The following is a 21,204-nucleotide window of genomic DNA, read 5'->3' as shown; positions in this document are numbered from 1 at the left end:
GATTTTAAATTAAAGACTGATCAAGTTAAATATGATTTTCTTCTCAAAAAGAGCAATCAATCATATGAAAGAGTTAATAAATTGTTAGCTTATTTTCATTTGAGATAATAGAACTGAGTATGCTACTTCAGCTCCCTCTCTTTATAAAGCTGTGCCTTGTGTTCTCAGTTTTATGTAAAGCATTAAAGTTCCTCTAAATGCATAGAGCAGACTTGGCTGGACCACTACTGCATATCCCATGTAAAATCATCTTTGCTTCTCTCCTCTGAATTTTTAGAGGTGGTGATGATTCTTAGAAGCCTTGAGCCATAAGGCTTCCACTACAGCCAAGGGAGACAGGAATATAGAGAGCTATGAGCAAATTGGAGTGGCTCCATTATAAAATACTCCTGCCTACTTTTACACCACTGCAAAGGATCAGACTTTGAATGCCTCCCCTATATATTATTTAAGTCTCTCTCATGTAGCCATCAGCTGAGACTTAAATGAAAAAGAGTTGCAAGTACATGTGTTTATTTTGTAACTTGTCCTGATAAATCTCATGCACTAGGAAATACGTTATTTCCACTTGATTTATTTTTGGTATAACAAATAGCAACTGAGTGTCCACTCTTGCAGGACACCACAATTTCAGAGGCACAATATATGAAGTGAGGAGATACAGCAAAAAGAGAGATGGTGCTGGGAACCTCAACAGCAAAAAAACCCAATAAATTTTCATAAATTCTGTGAAGCTGTACGGAGTATAGGGAGCTATATACTCAATCAAGAATTATGGAAACACTGTTGTGCATTCTTAACTAGTTACCTGTATTCCCAGAAACAGTTATACATAAACAATGCTACAGAGTTAAGACGATCATTCTTGGAATTCTGAGTGTTCAAAGGGTCAAAAAGCTTTTATTTAAAATAGCAGCAGTGAAGTAAAACAATACCTCAGCTGTGACCACTGTCAGATCAGTGTGGGGCAAACAGTCCCATTCACAGAGCACAGCCTGATGGGTGATGTTTAGAACAGCTGACAGCATGTAGTGTCTTGGATGTTTATTTGCATTTTTATCACTCAGGAATGTGGGTGTGGCTCTTTCCACACCCACTGCATCAAAACTTTCCATTACTAATTTCCTAACAGCTGTTGAGAAATTGCTGGTGCTGTATCATTTTGTATTTTGTTTCAGGCTTTTTAACTTTGCCTGCAATTTATTATCAAACAGTTTTCAGTATCCAACAAAAGTTTTAAAATAGGATAAACTGAAGAAATAACTCTTAAAACATTACTAGCATTATAAGATTATTTTCACTATAGCTAACCATGCCTTGCTGACTGGTTACGTGTAAGTGGTTTACTTATTCTCTATGAATTTAAAGTACAAATTATACCAATAGTATTTTTGTTTAATGAGGTAAATTAAAGACCTATGAAAAGCTGTAGGAATTTCAGCATAACATAGCAAGATAAAAAAAACCCTGAAATAATTAATCTGAAATTATTTCTTTTGTCTATTAATAACATATCACATCCCTGATTATATTAGAATATTATTTACAAATCAGGATTTTAAATACCAGAGAGTGAAGTTAACACTTTGTGAAGTATATTATCCACAAGATATTCATATTAAATCCCCAAAATCTTTGCACAGTTGATTACGTACACAGAGAAAGCACATTAAAAGAAGCAAAAAACAAATCAGAAAGTGTAAGACAGCCTCACTCAGAGTCTACAGGAATGATGGCTCAGAAACAAGAGAGTAATGATGCAGCCACTGGGATATTAACTATGTGAATAAATACCAGTTTAATATCAAAGCTCAGGAGAAATACAAGACAACTAGAAAAGGTTGTTCAGAAAGTATTATGTGTGACAAACCAGAGGATAACTGTACTCCTGCCTTTTTTTATCATGTTTGACTGGTAGCAATAGTATGTGAATAAATGACTTATTTCATGCTCCAGGAATAGACACTAGGGGAATTTTCTGCTTCTTGCATCAGTGTGATGGAATATAAGCCCCAAATACTACCTGGAATATAAGCCCCCAAAAGCAGTATTATAAATTCTGACTTAAAATTCTGAGGATAGGGGTAAATCATCACTGTCAGTGTTCTTGCTGTAATTTGTTACAGTCACTACACTTGCCACCTGTAGAGTCATTAGACGAAGATTTGAAAAACTCAATTCATTTGAACAAAGTTCCACAGCAGAACAGCAGGGAAAGACAGAAGGATCTAATCAAATGAAGAAAATTAGTTTTGAATTCTGTAAACTAACTGCAGATTGATAGATGTGTCCTTGGTTTTCTTCTCTGAAGTGCTGTGCTGCATATAAAAAGATGCAATAGAATATTTAACATGTTTACTAACTTATGTTTGTCTGTTGCAAAATCTATTTTTGGTTTGTTTTCATCTTCTTAGCACTAAGTTAACTGTTTTTTAAAAAAAAATAGCCACCCATGACCCTCTGCAACTGTTATTGCCTCTAGGGTTGACCATATTATTAGTAACGATGGCCAACTGGAGCAGGGAGGCTCCTCTTTATAAACTGATCTACCTGTCAGCCATAAAGAATAGTTTCCCCACTCTCTCACCCTTCATTTACAATTTTAGCAAGCTTTTTACAATTCATTTACAAACCTTACAATTTTTGGAATGCCATCTCACTAGCACTGCTTAACTAAAATACTGTCTAGGTATTAATAAGGGGTTTTTTTGTTTGTTTGTTTCTTTGTTTTTTCAAGGCCAAGTTCTTCAGTTGTCAATCACGAAATCAAGAGAGTTTTAATGGATGAAGCAAAGATCTTAAGTACTACACACATTTACTCCTCTGCAGGTATTGCAGACACTATGAAGCAACAAGAGCAAGCACATGAGTAGTTTGATTTGCCTTGGCAAGTGACTCATATGGACACTGGCAGCAGTGTGCTACAGTGATTTATTACAAATAATGATAAAAAGTTAAACTGTATTTGGATGCTACTCAGTCTCAAATTCATGCCCAGTCAAAGGTTAAGCCATGAATATAAACATGCTGTAAACACTGCTGACAGTGCTCACAATTGCAAAAAAATCTAAGTTACATTATGAGAATTCTTTTCAGTGAAACATTTTAAAGGGATTTCAGGATTTTACTTTTTGGAACTACTAAGAAAAAATGCCTCTTGCAAACGACTGTTAGACTGAAAGGCTTTACATGCTATACTCCTGATTACATTATGGGATGAGTCATTTTAAGTCAGCCTTATGCAGGTAACAGCTGAAGACTTCAGACACAGTACTGCACATGAAACCAGAACAGCAGGTACTAGAGGAGCAATTTCAATTCTGAATGATTTTTTCGGAAAAACGTAGATAAAGTTTTATTTGTTGTACATAGTTTATTTCAGAAGAAACCGCAAAATATCATTAATTTATCCTTTTCTCAAGCATAAGAAATCTTAACTGTTTGTACAAAGCTGAAGAGAGAACAGTTACTCATCATCTGACTTGACTCATGCAAGGGGTACTCCCATAAAATAAACTGCTGCCTCAGCAGGTTCTGGAAAATCCATCTCATTTGTGGTCCCTTCAGCACCACAAACTCCCTGAGCAGGAGCAGAGCTGAACAGGCAGCTGTGCAGGGCATCCCCTTACCTGGAAAGGGTTTTGGTTTTTCATGGTCAGGAGGCCAGTTATTTTTATGGTGGAGTACAGGGAGTTGCAGTTTTGTTGCTTAAGAAAACTGGAAGTTATTTGAAAAATCAATTCTCCCCTAGAAGAGATCTATCATCCCAGAAAGCTGGAGAAAAATATTAAAATTTACTGAATCCGAGGATAATTTAAGGAAACAGCTGTCACATCTGTAATGACCATATAATTTCCTCAAAAATAAATGACTGTTTCCTTGTGAGAAAGGATTGTCAATACATGAGGTAGCACAGCTGAGATCCCAAAGTTATGTCTCCACAGAAGACAGTTTCTAAATTATCTTCATTAGTGCTGTGCAAATTATGATATTAAGAGTTTCAGTAGAAACAAGTAAATAAATGAGATTTTCCTTGAGGCACTGTACCCCTTGCAGGGGCTGAAAGACAGACTTGGAAAAAACAAATGATTATTTGTATTAAGTGTTTTGAAAAAGACTAATTACTGAAAGCACCTATCACAAATTAAAAATCAAGACTGGTTATAAAGCCTGTATTTCAATTTCTTGTCATAGAATAAAATATTTAATAAAAGCATGCATAAATGATTTCTAATAAGCTTTAGCCAAGGAGGTCCAGCCACTCTGTGCCACAACACCTCTCCCACATTCAGCTAATTTGCTATGCAAACAGCTCACAATTAAGTGAAACTGTAAGACACAGTAAGCACACCAAGCATATACACTAGGATCTAAAAGGAAAAAAGGCAACATAGTTGTGAAGAAAAATTAAATAAAATCTCGAGTGAAATAATTCCAAACTAAAGATCCTAACTGAGGCAGGCTGGAAATGCTCACACAGCATGTGCTCTGCTCCCATGGGATCTTATTTCCAGTCCCCACTGACACCATACAGCAGAAAATTAGTGCAGTTAAACCAGGTAAATAAACTCTCAGAACACTATCTCCTAAGAAATTCAATGTGTAGTCAATGCAAAACATGAATGGAATTGATATGAACAATACTGAGAACAGAGTTACTAGATGATGAAGATCAGCAGTATCTGGAAAACAGACATTTCTCCCACTAACCATCCTCTCAGAAACTTCCAAGAGATGCTTCACTGGTCTGCTGACTGCTAAGCAATGACTGAGCCTCAACTGTTCCAAGAGACATTTAAAAGTTTAAGAAGTTTTTCTACAAGGAAATTGCTGAGGAGCAATCTGAGTAAAAGAAAAACATATGCTCAAGAAAGAAGGCAGATATTCTCACTACTTGCCATATGTGGTGTTTGGGAAAGCAAAAAGGAGGCTACAGCTTCATCACACAAACACACAGAGCTTTACCTGAGCAGGCAGTGGATTTAACAGACTCTATCCACAATCTACAAAAAATGTATATCCTTTCTCCCTGCATCTCCAGCTCCCCATTGTGAAGTATTTTATTCTGGTTTTAAAAGGCATTAAGTATTAGCATTGACTGAGAATAGAGTAACTTTCAGGTCCTAAGACTTTTTTTTTTGAGTCAAGTAGGTTCTCTTTCAATTTATCTGTGGCAAGAGCCTTGCCTGTACATCTTATAAGAGGGCGAGGTCTAAAAAGCCTTCAGAACAATCAGGCTGCTTCTGCATCCCTTACTTTGGAACTTTTCTTCTGATGCTAGTCCAGGAAATCCAATAAAAATAAATGCTACTCTGAGTCAATATTAGCACAGTCAGATCAGTGACCTGACCAAGAATGATGGTGTTAAAAAGCTTTTTGGAAGGCTTATGTAGCTTGGAAGGCTTATTCAAAACAAAGCTTAAGTCAATTTAAAATAAACAGTACGGTTTCACCAAAATCAGAAGATACTTTTGTTTTCAAAGAGGACTCCGCAAGGTTTGTTTCTTACTTTCTCAATCCTTCAAGTTTTTGCTTACATACATCCTTCCTTTGCAGATATTTCATATACTGTGCAGCAACATTACATTGCTGGCCAATTTCCTTAACAGTTAAGAGCCCAGTCTTTAAACTGTACATTTTCAAGTTTATGTGGTTCACAAGGGTTATTGGAAAAGAAATGGCAAGTGTAAGAGACCACAGGAACTGCACTCAGGCATTGAGAGAGAGAGAGAGACTTATGAGCTGATGAGGTGCAAAGTTATCTATAACTGACCCTTTGGAAGATGAGCTACTCCATTTCCCAGCCTGGTCAGTAAGGATTCATCAGGCACTTCAGTGTTTGAACAGCCCACAAACTTTCACTCTTGGAACAATACTGAAAATCAGTGACTGTCAGACATTACTCTAGTCTGACTCAGTGTCAAAATGAAGGAGGAACAAAACCAGGAGCCGTATTTTTCACAGATAAAGATGTAAAAGCTATCAACAGCAAATATAACAGAATCCCTTGTTTCAACAGAATGAAAATGAGGGCTTTTCAAGCTCATCTGTTTACAGCAGACACTGCTCATATTCTTCAGCGTGTTGCTCATTTCTGAGACACAGAACACTGCAGAAGATGGTACCTGAGAGAAAACAAACTAACAGCTACAAATAGGGTGAAAAAAAAAAGCTGGCACTACCTATTTTCCAACTGAATGCAAACCTGTTTGGCAACATGACCTACTGACATGTCGAAAGGTACTACTAACAGTATAGATGCACAGTGATAAGCAGTGTTTGTTGAGCATATAACATCCAAAACCCTTCCTGAAAGGCTGTCCCGGAATTTTCACGGCAAGGAGGAAACGCAGTTTATGATTTCTCAACTATTTCCACTGCAGGAATCCTTTGTGATATTTCTTTAATTGATGTGTTCCTGTTCCAATAAGTTTCTTGCCCTTTTAAACCTCTGATGACCCATTTCCCTACTGAAGGAACTCCCTGGTGTGCCCTCCTGATACATGGTGAGGTAGTTGTTGGCCAGTGGCAGGAGGGAGACAAAGGAAGAACAAGGAGGGGAACATCTTCCTGACCAGGAGCCTGATGCTTACACCTTTTTGAAGCTAAGCTTTATAAACAAAAATTGATTTTACCTCAAACTAGAATTTTCTCTGCACATGACACAGCTTTTGTTTCATGAGGTATCTGCTATGGGTAAAGGCTTCTTTTTTTGGGAGATACAACACTCCACAGGAAACATCTATAAATAACTAAGACAAGCACACTGCCATCAGCTCTGACCACAGGAAGGAAACCCCAGCTGCCTATTGCTAGAGCTCAAAATTCTACTTTAAACTGTGCTCATACATAAGGAGGGTAGGCTTTCGTCAACTGGCTGGCTCATGGTAAATAAACACAAGGCAATGACAAAACATTATGAGCGTGTCCTATTTTAGAAACTATGACTGTCAAAATACAGCAAGTTAGCTTTGATCTCTTTCCACAAACTTTACAGGACCAAATCCTTAAATATCTATCATTAGTTAAGCTCCAAATTCACAGTCAACAACTGCAAGACATTTAGAGCACACATGCAACTGCATTAAACAAATTCTATATATATATCATCTTTCACTTTTAGTAGTAGATCTGCCACTCAAATTTAGAGAATACAGAAGCATTTACCAAACACGGTTAAAAGGGTTTATTATTTTTACATAAACTTGATAAAGAATTTCAATATTTGTTACACAATCAAATTCAACACAAAAACGAGCAATATTAAGGAGTACAAAGCATGTACAAGTTTTAAAGTGAGAAAGCACATGGTTACTGAAATTGTTTCCTCCATAAGGGAAAGTTTTTCTGTTGTTTTTTTTTTCTTTTTTCCCCCATTGGTATTACTGGAGAGATTACATAAAATTTTGAGATGGCAATGTAAAAGAAACTAATTATTCCCATTGTTCTTACCACTACCAAAAACCTGGATGCTTAAAGCAAGCCTAAACCTCCCAAGCACACATGCACGTAGTTGCATGCAGGGAACATGCAAACCCAACACCTACCTCCACTTCTCACCTTTAGAAAGAAATATAAGCAAGTAAAAAAAAAAATATCTTTCCCTTGCCTTTCAAACTGAAACAGGAAAACAAGTGCACATCACCTGCCAAAATGCCTACCTGTAATCCAATAATGTTAATTACCTCCAAGAGGCTACAAAGTCTAATTCAGCAATACTGGCTTGCTCAGAAAGGTGAAATATAATTTACTACTGGAACTGAACTCACTATCCCAAGAGGAAACAATTATATTTCCCTGGTTTTGTACTTCATGAGGTTTCTCCTTATTCATTAAAGCATTCTTTTTTCCCCACAGGGACTGACCCCATAGGCAAGAGCACCTGTAAAATAGAAACATTTTTTTCCCACTTTGCAACCAGGTGTCTGATCAGGACACATCAGAAATAAAGTCATGCAACTTCTATCTTCTGCAATCAGTCCGGTCATCAGGAATTTCTTCTGTTAAAGTAAGGCATGATTTTTGTCAAGGATTTCTTCTCATTGATGATTCTTTGAAATGGAACAGAAAAGAGCAGGCAAAAAGAAAACTAGGAAGTGTCCTACCCTAACAAAACCCACCCAGAGTTACAGTGTAATGTTCTCTCCTTAGAGGCAGTTCCTTCTCAAGTTTTCTCTCAGGCATTTGAATCAACAACTATTCCAACTGCAACTGTCAGCCTCAGGTGCTTCATAAGAACACATAAAACATCTCAGATTTGAGCAACAAGTGGTGAAAGGATATTGAGAAAAATACTTATACAGTTACTTACATTGTTGTTGCGTGTTTCTACTGCTGGAAACTTCCTGACTATGAATTTGACAGCAGATTCCAGGTTTTTGTCAATAAGATAGGATGGTTTGGCTTTGGGGTCACCACATGCCTATAAAAAAAATACAATAAAAAAAGTGAAGTAGAAACACAATCATCCACCTAAAGCTAAGTGATAGTTGCAAATCTGAAGACAAACTAGAAAGATTCTTTTTCTGTTTGATTTTTTTTTTTTTAGTGAGCAGGTGATAAAATGAAAGGCAAAGTGCAGGGACTGTCACAGCTGAAATATGCAATGGGAAACAGTACAGAGATGCTCTTCTACTGAAAAAGATGCATGGAAGTATCAAAGCAGTTAGTGCAGAACAGCAGTGAGGGAAAAAACTCAATCCTAAAAAAAGGAGAAAAAAAATGGTTTCCTTTTAATGCTATTCCTGGTTTTGAGGTAGTGTTGTATTCATCTGGAGTTAACAAACTGTTAGAAAATTCAGTCATGTCATCATCTGTGGAGGACAGTGCTGGGCACATTATATGATTCAACTATCCTTTGTGCAACAGAACTTAACACCCCCCCACCGATCTGCATCGAATTTTTCTTCCAACTGTTTAAGTGCAAGACAATTTTCCATCCCACAATCAAACCACCAGTACTTGCCTAAAGCAGCCTATTTCCTTAGGTTAACAACTGAAGTTTTGCTCGTGTTCTTTACTCGTAGAGCAGCATAGGCTGTGCTTTAAAAGCAGGAATCGAGAAGTCTCATTAAATTTTGCTGTGAAGTCGCAGCTAAGTGTTAGGTCTCTCAAATAACTTACGTAGGCAGGTCAGAGCAGCTTCTGTGGACAAAGGACTGAGGAAGCACTGACTGTTGCCGGCTCCAGTGCATGCTGTCAGACACACTACTACTCCTCTACTACTCTGAGTAGCCAGCCATGCCACACTGCTTGGTTTGGAGGAACAGATTAAAAGCAGCATTACTTACATGACAAAATTTGTCTCAAATATTGCCTCAGTTTTGTTTTCCTCACAAAGGGATTTGCAAAGGAGTTTCGTGTCTCATGCAAAAACTAAATTACATGCTAGGCGTTCCTACGCAACAGAGTGAACTCGAATGGCAGCTCGTTTAAAAAAACTCTCCCACATTGATTTCTATGACCGAGTTGTGGACTGTAGAGACAGAAGTCATGGAGTATGAGACCGATTCTGAAAGCGGGCAAGCGGGCAAAGGGAAGGTGAAAAGCTTTGCAAACCTTCCAAACTTGTCCTTGCTGGGAAAGCAGTGTAATAAAAAGAGAGAAAAATTACATATAAACAAATTACTCTTAAATTCTAAAGTATTACATTTAAGTGATCTAATACACTATTATCTACATCCAAGAGAACATTATGACCATCTGTTACTCTAGGCAGCACACTTTCTATTGGATGGTGATTATTCTAATACTCACAAACAACTTTACACGTACTTATCAGAATGCTACTATTGCGCAAATCACCGCAAATATACTGAGACATGTAACTACTAATAGTATTTCCAAACTAAGTTCAGGTAGGGAGAGAAAACAGGAGTTAACAGACAGCACATGCAACTACAGAGGAAAAAAGGAGAGAAACTCAGTGAAGTTTTACATACCTGAAAAAGAAACGGTAGCCAAGAAAAAAAATAAAAGAGTCATTATTTTACGTTTCTAAAATGTCTACCAGCAGTACATGACCATCATGAGGTTTACTAACGTACTACTCTAATATCAAAACTCTCATATTTGCTAATAATCCCAAAGATACGATATTTTAATAAAATTTAGTATCTATAATACAAGAAGAATTTATAATGAAAATAAATTCAGCAACATTCACAGCATCAGTTAGATATTAAACAGTTGCTTTGATATCCTTAGAGTAGCAAACAACACGTGCCACAAGAGATCTATTCTGTACACACTTTAAAGTCTTTATACAATTTCAAAAGTAAAAGCTATACCGTAAATAGGCATTAAAAAATTAGACAATGCACTTCAAATTTATGAAGTTCTAATTAACTCCATGTCATGGGTTTGTCAGAACCTTTGTCAGATTATTTCAATTTGCTGTTCTTGCCACACATCCTGTAAGTTTCTCTAGTAAAAGAGGGATTACTGAAACAACAGACATGTATTTGTGCCCTGTTAAAATCCAATATGGTTGCTGTTACATAGAAGACAACAAATCTGCCACTGTTGACTTCAAAAATTTTTCAGTCTGAATTAAAACACGCCTTCCACATACACTCCTTATTTTTCCTAGCAACAGATGTTTTTCTTCCTATAAATCAGCTCTCTGAAATGTTTACTAAAACTTACGTTCTACCCAGGCCCTTACACACAGATCATTCACACAGAAACAGACCTCTGAAAACACTATCATGCACATCCTCCCGTGGCTTCAGGAATTCAGCTGTTACCCTCACTTTAACTGGCATTCTTCTCAACATATATAACACACTCCTTCCTTATTCCTTCCAACTGTTTGTTAGCTGACATCACACTTGAAGCACACTGTAATTCTTCCTACTAATAAACGACCCTAGATTGATTCATAGATAAGAAAAAATTCCTGTAAGATGTTAAAAGGTATCCTTCACACACACCAAAATTCCAGCTTCTGGAGAGCTGTACAAGCTGTACGTGGACTGAATGGAAAGAGGACAGGAGACATCACTGAATGAGGAGGTCAATGCCTTTTTCTTCGCTCTTCCATGTTCCACAGCAGCTCAGCTCCTCTCTAAGAACTGGCATGAACTGATTACTACATCCCTGACTTTTTTCAGCTGTTGTTGCATCAGTGAAATTTTTGTCCATACTGTTGCCTGCGTTCAGCATCACACGTAAACCAGTCTGTGCTAAACCTCTCCTAAAATGGTGAACAGATCTGTGAAGTTTAAACTCACTATCGTTTACTCTAGAAAGCAGAACAGAATGAAAGTACAAACCCCAACCCTAGCACTTCTGCACAAGTGTGAAAGTGTGGTAAGGCACATAACCACAACCCTGCACTGCAGAGAGAACAAAGCCATTGAGGGCAGCAGTCTCAGAATGCAGATAAGAAATGCAGCTTTTGCTTTCAGGAGTTGTATTAGTCAATACAAAATCCCTTGTCAGTACTGTAATGGGCAGGGACATTGTGGTAGAACATACAAAGATCACTTGGCCATATACAGCTCTCTGGCATTCACATAGAATTCTGAGCATTAGCCAAAAGCAGTAGCCTTTTCTCAATCAGCCTCAGATATCTCTTTTTCCCCTAAGTGGGATACAATAACCTTCCTTCATTTCTTATTAAAAAAAAACTCAACGAAACAAAATACAAAAACACCCCCCCAAAAGCTCCCACCAAACCAACCCAGAATGGCTGCATTTTTTTTGAGAACAGTCACGTTTTTTGATCATCAAAAAGAAATTCACAAATTAAAAATGTTCTTACTAGTGCAGCATTCCTGGAATACAGCTCTGAAGCTACGGGATTCCAGTTGCTTCAGCCCCAAATTATTACACTGAAAGAATCTCCCAGCAGTCAACACTAACTTCTTTTCTATATTACTAAACAGCTGTCAAGCAGTTATGCTGAAAAGGATGATGCCAAGCTACAGTTAGAGACTAATCTAAGTAATTAAAAAAAATTTTCAATGGACTCAAGCACTACAGCATTTCTTTCCACAGCACTTAAAAATGGTACCCTCCCAACTTAGTGAACAGTGATTCTGTGCATCCAACCCCCAACAAGAACAATATGATTTTTATAGCTAATAGCTTCGTTAAGAATACTCACTTGCTATCATCATTGGCACAGTCATCGAGCTTCAGAGAGATCCCACTACGTCACACTTTAGAGATGATTCATTATGCCACATGTTTTGAATTAAAACAGCATTTTCCTACCTGTCCTAACAAGGTACATAACTGTATTATTATTACTATAAAAAAAATTCAGACTCTCTTTCTTGCTATTAGGTTCTTCTATACCAATTTCACTTTGAAAATGAAGGATACTACATATATTTACTTTCTAGGTTGTCCTCACTCAGCAGTGGTCATCAAGAACACATTCAGCAACAAAAACCTTCTTAAGGCCTACATTTAAGTAGCCTCTAAAGAGGAAAATAGAATCCAGTTCAAGTGCCTTTGGCCCAGAATACACTGACTTTATGATCCAGCAAAGAGATCTTCTGCCCAAATACCGTTATAGCTATCACTGCAAAATCTAAGCTTAACATTTTACCTCCTAGTTGAGGGCAGCAGATATATGGATACCACATATATCCAGCTGAAGTGACATGAATAAAGGGAAGTTCATGCTGAGGTACAATCAAGGTCAGTAGTCAGTGCCCCAAACTCACATTTAGAACCCTTAAACTTCACTCATGCCTCAACATAAACCTCTCACTTGCCCTTGAATAAGAACATTGGGAATCATTACCTGAGTTATACGGTGTAGGATGGTAAAAAAGCCTAAATATTTTACTGTATTATTAGCAGGGCTATCTCCCAACAAAAGAGAAATAGAGCCATTTGAATCAATAATTTCCTATTTTCGTCCCCCAAACCTCCTACATCAGCAGATTATCATAAATCATACTTTGTAGCAATTTAACATGGGTTTCTTACTTCAGGAGATCTTGATTTACTGTCACTGCAAATTTGAGATAAAACACTACTGAGCACAGTTTCACTGGACTGTGACAACATATACGGAAATAATCATAATCAACAAATCACCTCACCTTCAGATTTCATTTACAAACGATTCTCCACTAAAAAACTATGTGAATTAAACCAGGAAATGGAATTTCAATGATAGTAAAAACTATGCCATCCCCCAAGTTAGTAACTGCATTAATAAATGGAAATACTCTTAAGATTTCCTGTATTGGAAATGGGAAAATCTCCCGTACGTCCCATTTACAGTTTACTGTAGCACATTCTTCTGACACACCTGAAAGGCAGGTACATTAAAACTGTTTTTCCCTTGGAAGAGCTGCTGGTATTAAAGACTTCACCCTAAACTGTATCTAAGTTTGCATGCCTGGTTTGCAGCTATGCATCCTCTAAATTACACTAAATAATAAAAGGCAAAGGATCGTTCAAAGAGACATTTTCACAATTAACTCCATACTACCTATTATATATTCTTTGTTTCTGCCATGCATTTAAAGCTGAGATTATCAACTGACAACCCTTAGTTTTGAAAAAGCAAAACTCCTGAGAAGGAGAGAGAGGTGAATAATCAATAAAGAGCTGCTTTGAATAGTGGTTCACAATACATTTGCTTTAATACCTCTAATCAAGCCTACCACAACTGCTTGGCTGTATTTTAGGTTTTGTGGAAGCCTAAATTCACTATTTAACAGGTTGGTCCCAGATAAGCTTTGTGAATGATATTTGTACAAAAGGTAAACCTGGACCTTGATACAAAGCATGCTCATAGTTTCAACCACAATCTGGAAGCAGGAGAAATCATATCATTTTTGGACAGTCTCTAAAGGCCTTGGACATCCCCAAAATATGGTTCAAAATTATTAAAAATTTAACAGCTATTGCACTTTTCATTCACCAAGGTTCAAAAGTTTGAAAGATAACGCACTTTCATATTAATTTAAGATTACTATTAAAGGTGTTAAAAGTCAGTCCAGTGTTTCCCAGAGCTAAGCAAGACATCTTCCCTGCTATTACTCATTATTTGGTGTGTGTTCAACCCCAAAGTATATACTTTACTTTAAATCATAGTATATCGCTACTCAGAGATTCAAACCATTAAAAGGCAAACTCATGTGAAATCATAAGCAAAGGCTAGAAAGGACCTCAATAAATTGTCTACTTCCTCTCCTGTTCCAAAGCAGGATCAACTGTATCTGTGTTGCTCCCAGGAGATGTCTGCCAAATAGTTACTTACGTGTCTCTAACAGGCTAAATTCAAGAATATTCTCAGTCTTTTCCAATATTTAATTTAATTTTCCAATATTTAATCTCATTTAATCCATCATTTCTTGATCTCTGGTCATACTGAATTGCACAAACTATTCCCCTTCTCTCTAAAGCAGTCCTAAATACTTAAAGAATTGTATCACTTACTAACTTACTTTAAAAAAAATAACCCCATTTTCTGAATGGGTGAAATTTTCTGCACCACCCCTCCCTTTCATTATTCTCCTCTGGACTTTCTCCATTTTATCCACACCTACCTTGAAAAGTGTGTTTAATCACATATGTTTGGGATGAATCTCAACGTATGCCATGTAGAACAAAAAGATTACTTACTTTTTTCATAATTACATGTTAATAATGACAATTACATGTTAATTACATAATTACATGTTAATAAAACCTCATGTCATCCCTGACATTTTTCAGCAAAACTCAGTTGGCTCACATTTGCCCTGGCACATCCCTAACCTTCCCCAGCTATTTTCTGCAGGCTTGCTATCTCATTACTTCTCATTTTAAATTTTGCTAAGCACGTAATAGCTTACAATCATACCTGCTCAACTGCCTCCAAATTTATTGGACGCTACCTACAATTTGTTAAGCTCAAACTGAACTTCAGTTCAGGTTCTGTAACTTCTCCCAGTTTCCTACCTATAAATTTATTAAGTACACTGTAGCCATCTAGGTTGTTAATGCCAGAGTGACTGGAATCAGAGGTAAGATACGCCCCAGTGAGACCCTGCTGATCCACAGTCTGACGAGATCTTCACAACTGTTCCCTAACATGGTTATCCAGCTGTTTGCATCATTAGGACTTGACCCAGATTTGTACTTCCTTAGATTGTTGGTGAGAACAATCAAATGAGGTCATGTCAGCAGCCTTGCTAAGGTCAATGTGTAAAATATCTCCTAAGCTGCCCATCCTAGAGTGACCTGTGCCTCCTTGATGAAAGAAATATGTGCGTTTGACACTGTTTGTACAGTGATTAACTCATATTGTCCTCTGTTTAAGCACTTGGTTCCATTAATCAAATAGGGGGCAGGTGAAATGCAAAGGATAAAAAACTGAGAGAAGTTTCACTACCACAAAATTTTTCCCGAATGTAATTTATAAAATAAAGTCTTAATAAAAGAAAGTAAGGCAATGGGAGTGTCTTGTCTATTCTGAATCTAAAATGAGAACTGTTACAACTTTTCAGGTATATCTCCTCTGCACGCAACCTTAAAAATCTCTGCAACTAAAACTGGATTTGTTTTTGTGTCAGCACATGACAAGACAAATGAACAGTCATGGAGACAGACAATTTGTACTGCTAAGCCAAAAAACAAGGCAAGATAAGTATGGGCATCTACTGTTGGTGTGAAAATAATATAACGTGATATGGTATCCCCAGACTGTGTTTGCTTCCTGAGCAAAGGAATTTTTTTTGAATTGCCAGCACTGTGAATTTGTTTGGGGCTTCCTCCTGTGCTTACCAGTGGGACAGTATTCTGAGCCATCCCTCCAAGATCACAGACACAAACATCTTAACCTTTGAAGAACTGCTGATATCTGTGAACGCAATACTGCCTCACCCCAAGACACTTCCCAGTGACCTGCAGATATCACCTCTCCATTCCAACCAACCTTACTATTCAAACCTAGATTGCTGGTAAGCTTTTCCTCTCAGCTCAAAGCTCTGTACTCCAGCACAGAGCTCAGTGTTAAAACAGTGACCTAATCCTACACCCTTCCAAACTTCAGAGCTCTGCAGATTGGAAACTTCTCCATGCTCTTTCAGTCACCTAAAATCTCTCCTCCTTTTTTCCTGAAGAACCACTCTAGTGCCTCAGCAAAACAGTACATTTTATTGACTGGTTCTATTAATCAAACAATCAACTGGCTGTTATAACTTATAAGTTTAAGTAGTAACATCCTCAATATGGGTAAAAATCCAATATTCCCACTATTACATCTTTAAAGAACTAACTGGCAATCACCTGCTAAATTATTTTAAATCTGGCTTCACACCAAGCTATGTGTTGCTCACATAGGAGGACTGGGACCACATTTTTAGTTTGGAATGGTAAATATGAAGTCAGCTAAAACCTCTGCAAATATTTATTAAGTTCCTTATCTATGATTTCAGTTCGGTTATGCAGTTCACATCTAAGAATTCGTTTCAGATTCTCATTTTTCAGACACTATGTAATCATCAGAGTCGAGAAAGTCAATTTATTTTCTTAATGACATTTTAAGAAAAAAATCTTGCAAACAAACATAAAGCCTATACTGTGAAAAACAACAGAACACTGGTAGCGAAGCAATTCATGCTAAATAACAGACTCATCAAGTTTGATTAGCATATACTCTAAATAATTCAAAACTTTAACTTTCATCCCTAGCAGGTCTGTTGACAGTAGCTCTGCTGAGACATTCTTCAAAATCACACTCCTTAGATTTGCTCTGGCTAAATCTGTACTTCAGGTATTTCAAGATGAAATCTTTCATTGTAAACACATCCCGGCATCCAAGAGCTTCATATACAAACAAAAGACCCAGAAAAAAGGCCCAGAAAAAACATTACTTTGCAGCCATCACCACTCTCCAGCAATGCTCTGAGCTGACAGTACTGGCAGCACTACAGAGAGCTCACCAACACAAGCCATGGTCTGCTCTGAAAGGTAACTATGAAATCCAAGCTTCACCTGAGACACAGTGACATGAAAAACCCCTGCTGTCTTTGATTTACAGAGGTGCAGTTGTAGTGAAGTACTGACAAAAGAATTACAGGGTAAACAATAATACAACTGCTAGCCTAGCTAACTGAGGAGAAATTCTTAAAAAGCAGAAGGAACAAACCAGGAGAGAAACCACAATGATAAGAATTCCAAGTTCAGGATTAATATTGGTCACGATGCAAAAGGGACAGCTGAAAGCAGCAAGCAAAGGGTCATCCTTCAAAATAACAACAAACTACAAAAAGTCCACCTCTGTACAGATCTAACATGAGTTTTGTCTCATCATCTGCTATTACCTTACTAACTCCACTTTTCCCATTTTCCACATCACACTCAGAGGTAAAAAAAACAACATACACTCAGATACTCTGTCTTAAAAACAACAAACTTTTAACTGTTTCAAAAGACAGCAGCACAGAAGGTCAGTAAACAGGAAACTACGGACAATTAACAGCTATAAGCACAACGACATCAAAACTGAAATTTGAATAGGAAGATGAAGTATAAAGTATGTAAGTTTCTAACTGCTTTTAGCAACTGCTGTGATTCCCTGGGAAGTAAAATTTTCCTCCTTTGTTTCTAAGAGTTAAGAAAATTTTTAATCCTTGAAAATCTCTTTTCTCTAGACAGCATCTATGGCAATCTGTAAGGCAGCTACAACCTCTCACTTCCTCTTATTTAAAATAAGTCTTAACCATTTCCTCTAACCGCAAAACCACATACTGTGTGGTTATCTCTAGTAACTTGAGTTTCAATATCATACTCAATGGAGGAATCTATGAGAGAATCTCGAACAGCAGTTTTGGAATTGCCTGCTTTCAGAAAGGAAAAAAAAAAAAGAAATACAGAAAAATAAAGTGCTCCAAGCATCCAGCTATGCTGCAGCTGGGCTGAAGAGAGACTCACAATAAAATAGAGTAGTCAGTCCTGAGACTTCTGGGCTCATCATCAGAGCTAACCAGTTCCCCCTGTCAAGCAGTACTGACTGCAGCTGAAGAAAACAACTATTTAAATCATAAATCATTACATGAATACACAGTGTTCTGCCTGGGACATCTCTAGATTTGCAAAAATACACGTCACACAATAGTCAAGACACTTGGTCACACCTCCTCTCTCTCTGCACGCAAGACCTACGCAATTTTGGACTCAGTTCTTGGAACCTGCAGGAAAAAACGGTGTCACCTCCAGTGCTGCTGCTCCCCTGTGGAAAGCCTGTCCACCTGCATCACTTCACTGACATGAGTAACAGCAGAAGCTACCACCACATGGGCCAACATGCTCAGGACTGTGCCATCCTAACATGCCAAGCAGAAATGTGTCTGTAGGCACTGGACCGCTTAATAAGAGTAAGCGTCCCTGGGAATGAAAACAGAGCCTGGACTCTCAATGGCTTAGGCACAGCTGTATATGAAGATGAGTTTTCATTTTTCCTGTCCTGTTTCCTGCCCCCCAAAGCAGGGCTGTGCTCAGGCAAAATTCCCCTTGCCTGTTTTTCACCTGGTATATTCCTTGCAAAGTGTAACAAGTGCAAACACAAAAGGCTTCCCCGTTTTGATGGTTTTCCCCACAAATAGGGAATTTCCGTTGTTAAAAGCGTAACTATATTGTTACTATTACTAAGCTGAAACGATTTTCCAATGTACAAAACTGCAAACTAAAAGGAACCTTTTGGAGAGTCAGGAATTTGCAATAACTTAGTCAGAATGTTTTATTTAGGTCAGCGAAGATTTGCAGAAAACATTCAAGCACACATCAAGCACTGACATGGCTTTGGATGACTTCTGAATACTTCAATCACTTGGGTTGGGTTTTTTTCCAGGGAAAAAAAACCCCCTTACTTAAAATCAACAATGCACTTGGTAGCCTTTACTAATTCTGGAGTACAGGTCTCCCACATCAACAAAACTCTTGGACACAACACATCCTTGAGCTCAGATCAGTCAGGCAGGGTCACTCCTGACAGAAACCTGGGTCCAGAAGTCAGAGCGATCAAATAAGCGCTTAAAACTCTCAAACTCCCTCTGCCATTGCAGTTGAACCCAGCATGGGAACAGGGCTGAGATTTTAATCGGGAAAGGTGCGTGTGCTCGCGGCTTCAAGGTAATATATAACATTTTCTTTGAAATACGAAAAACCTCTCAGAAATATTTGTGCAAAAGGCAAAGCAATAAAATCTTCTTGAATGAATACTTCCAGTATTCATTACTGGAAGTGGATTAAGCGGCCGTACACTTTCAGATGATGCATCGCACGTTAGGAAAATGAAGCTAGGAAGGATACATGAAGCACCTGGCACAGGGGGTGGCCATGAACTACGTTCTTCCCTACATAAAAGCACGATTACTTTCACAGGAGAAATTCACCGAGAGCGGAGGCGTGACCGACCCATCCTTGTCTCTGCACCGAGACCTGCAGCTTCCGGCACGGCCGAGCCACCTCACCGAGGCCAACACCGATCCACCCCCTTCGGGAGCAGCTCCAGCACCCACGGCCGCTCCAAACACCCGCTCCATCTCACGCCGGGAGCTGCTAAGCAACCGCGCTCCTCGAACTTATCGAAATTAAACTTACTAATTTTACCCCAACCCCCTTTTTTTTTCCCTGCGGTAGCGACAGGTTTCGGCGTGGGAAAAGCCCGGGCGGCGCTGCCCACTCGCGGCTCCCGTGAGTCACGCACGGCAGCGGGGCGGGAGCGGCTCCGGGGCCGCGCCGGGACCAGGCCCCGCTCCCGCGGCCGCCGCGAGCACCGGCCCGGCCTCCTCCATCCCCCGCTCCATCCCTCCCTCCGCCCCTCCCGGGAGGGATGCGGCGACCGCAGGGCAGCCCCGGCCCCCCTCCCCGGCCGGGCGGCGGCTCCCGCCCAGCCTGCCGGGCCCCGCCGCTAGGCCGCGGCGCAGCCGAGCCCCGCGCAGCACCGGCCCGGGCGGCGGCGGGCATCGCGCCGGGGCGGCTCCCCGTCCCCCCTCCTCCCCGCCGGGGCCCCCCGCACCTTCTTGATGTTGTAGAGCCGGGTGAGCATGCCGACGCCGCGGTCGTTCAGGATGGTGAGCTTCTCCGCCAGCTTCTGCTGGCTCGGCTGCAGCACGGCCCGCGACATCGTGGCGCTCCGCGGCCGCTCCCCGGCGCTCGCAGCCCCGCGGCCGCCGGCCCGGACCCGGCGCTGCCTCCCGTCCCGTCCCCTCCCTCCCTTCCTTCCCCTTCCCGTCCCCTCCCGCCCGGCCTGCGCTGAAGCCTCCGCGGGGCGTGGGCACGGTCACGTGGGGCGGCCTCGCGCGCCCCCTGCGGGCGGGCGGGGCGCTGGGCCCGCGCTGTGTGCCGTGAGAGGGCTCTGAGGGGGCCGCGGGTCCGGCCGGGGGGGTGCTGCACAACCGCGGAGAACGCCCGTTCTTCTTCAAGGCGCATAGCGAATAAAGCTGGGGGTGTCCCATCCCAGGAGGCCGCTGAATCACAGAGTAATAGGATCACAGTATCATAGCATGGTTTGTGTTGGAAGGGACCTTAAAGATCATGTAGTTCCACCCCCCCTGGCATGCGCAGGGACGCCTTTCACTGGCCCAGGTTGCTCCAAGCCCCGTCCAGCCTGGCCTTGGACACTTCCAGGAATGGGGCAGCCACAGCTTCCCTGGGCAACCTGTGCCAGGGCCTCACCACCCTCGCAGTAAAGAATTTTTTTCTAGTATCTAATCTAAACCTAATCTCTTTCAATTTGAACCCATTCCCCCTTGTCCTGTCACAACATGGTCTTGTAAATAGTCTCGCCCCACCTTTTCTGTAAGTTCCCTTCAGGTGCTGGAAGGGTGTTCAAGGCCAGGTTGGATGGGGCTCTGAGCAACTTGGTCTAGTTGAAGGTGTCCCTTGGAACAAGATGATCTTTAAGTTTGCTTCCAACCCAAACCTTACTGTGATTCTATGAAAGCCCCATTTTTTACTTAATGAACTCCATTTTTTCACTTAATCAACACCATTTTTTTACTTTAACAGCGTGTAAGTCCTACACTTTGGCCACAATAACCACCTGCAGTGCTACAGGTCTTGGGCAGAGTGGCTGAAAAGCTGCCCAGCAGAAGAAGATCTGGGAGCTCTGGTCACAGCAACGGAACATGAGCCAGAGTGTGCCCAGGTGGCCAAGAATGCCAATGGCACCCTGGCCTGTATCAGGAACAGCGTGGCCAGCAGGACCAGGGAAGTGATTCTGACCCTGTACTTGGTGCTGGT

The 21,204-nt window shown here is 40.0% G+C and overlaps 1 protein-coding gene across 4 annotated transcripts in view; it reads right to left on the bottom strand.

The window, feature by feature from the left end:
* The window catches only part of NCKAP1 (NCK associated protein 1), a 58,741-nt gene extending 38,620 nt beyond the window's left edge, over positions 1-20,121 (bottom strand). For 2 of the 4 annotated variants that reach the window (XM_027677929.1, XM_027677928.1), the window contains exons 1-2: positions 19,979-20,086; positions 8,312-8,422 (exon numbers count right to left, since the gene is read on the bottom strand). In XM_027677929.1, the coding sequence (XP_027533730.1) occupies positions 8,312-8,422; positions 19,979-20,086 (219 nt within the window). Of the gene's footprint in view, positions 1-8,311; positions 8,423-9,558; positions 9,577-19,978 lie in introns of all 4 variants that reach the window. The other 2 variants (XM_027677927.1, XM_027677925.1) reach the window with 2 other exon arrangements.
* Between the last annotated feature and the right edge of the window lie 1,083 nt (positions 20,122-21,204).

This window comes from Neopelma chrysocephalum, unplaced genomic scaffold (assembly GCF_003984885.1).
Source record: "Neopelma chrysocephalum unplaced genomic scaffold, ASM398488v2 Primary Assembly neopelma1_44, whole genome shotgun sequence".
NCBI classification, from domain to species: domain Eukaryota; kingdom Metazoa; phylum Chordata; class Aves; order Passeriformes; family Pipridae; genus Neopelma; species Neopelma chrysocephalum.
This window is presented reverse-complemented; position numbering and strand designations above follow the sequence as displayed.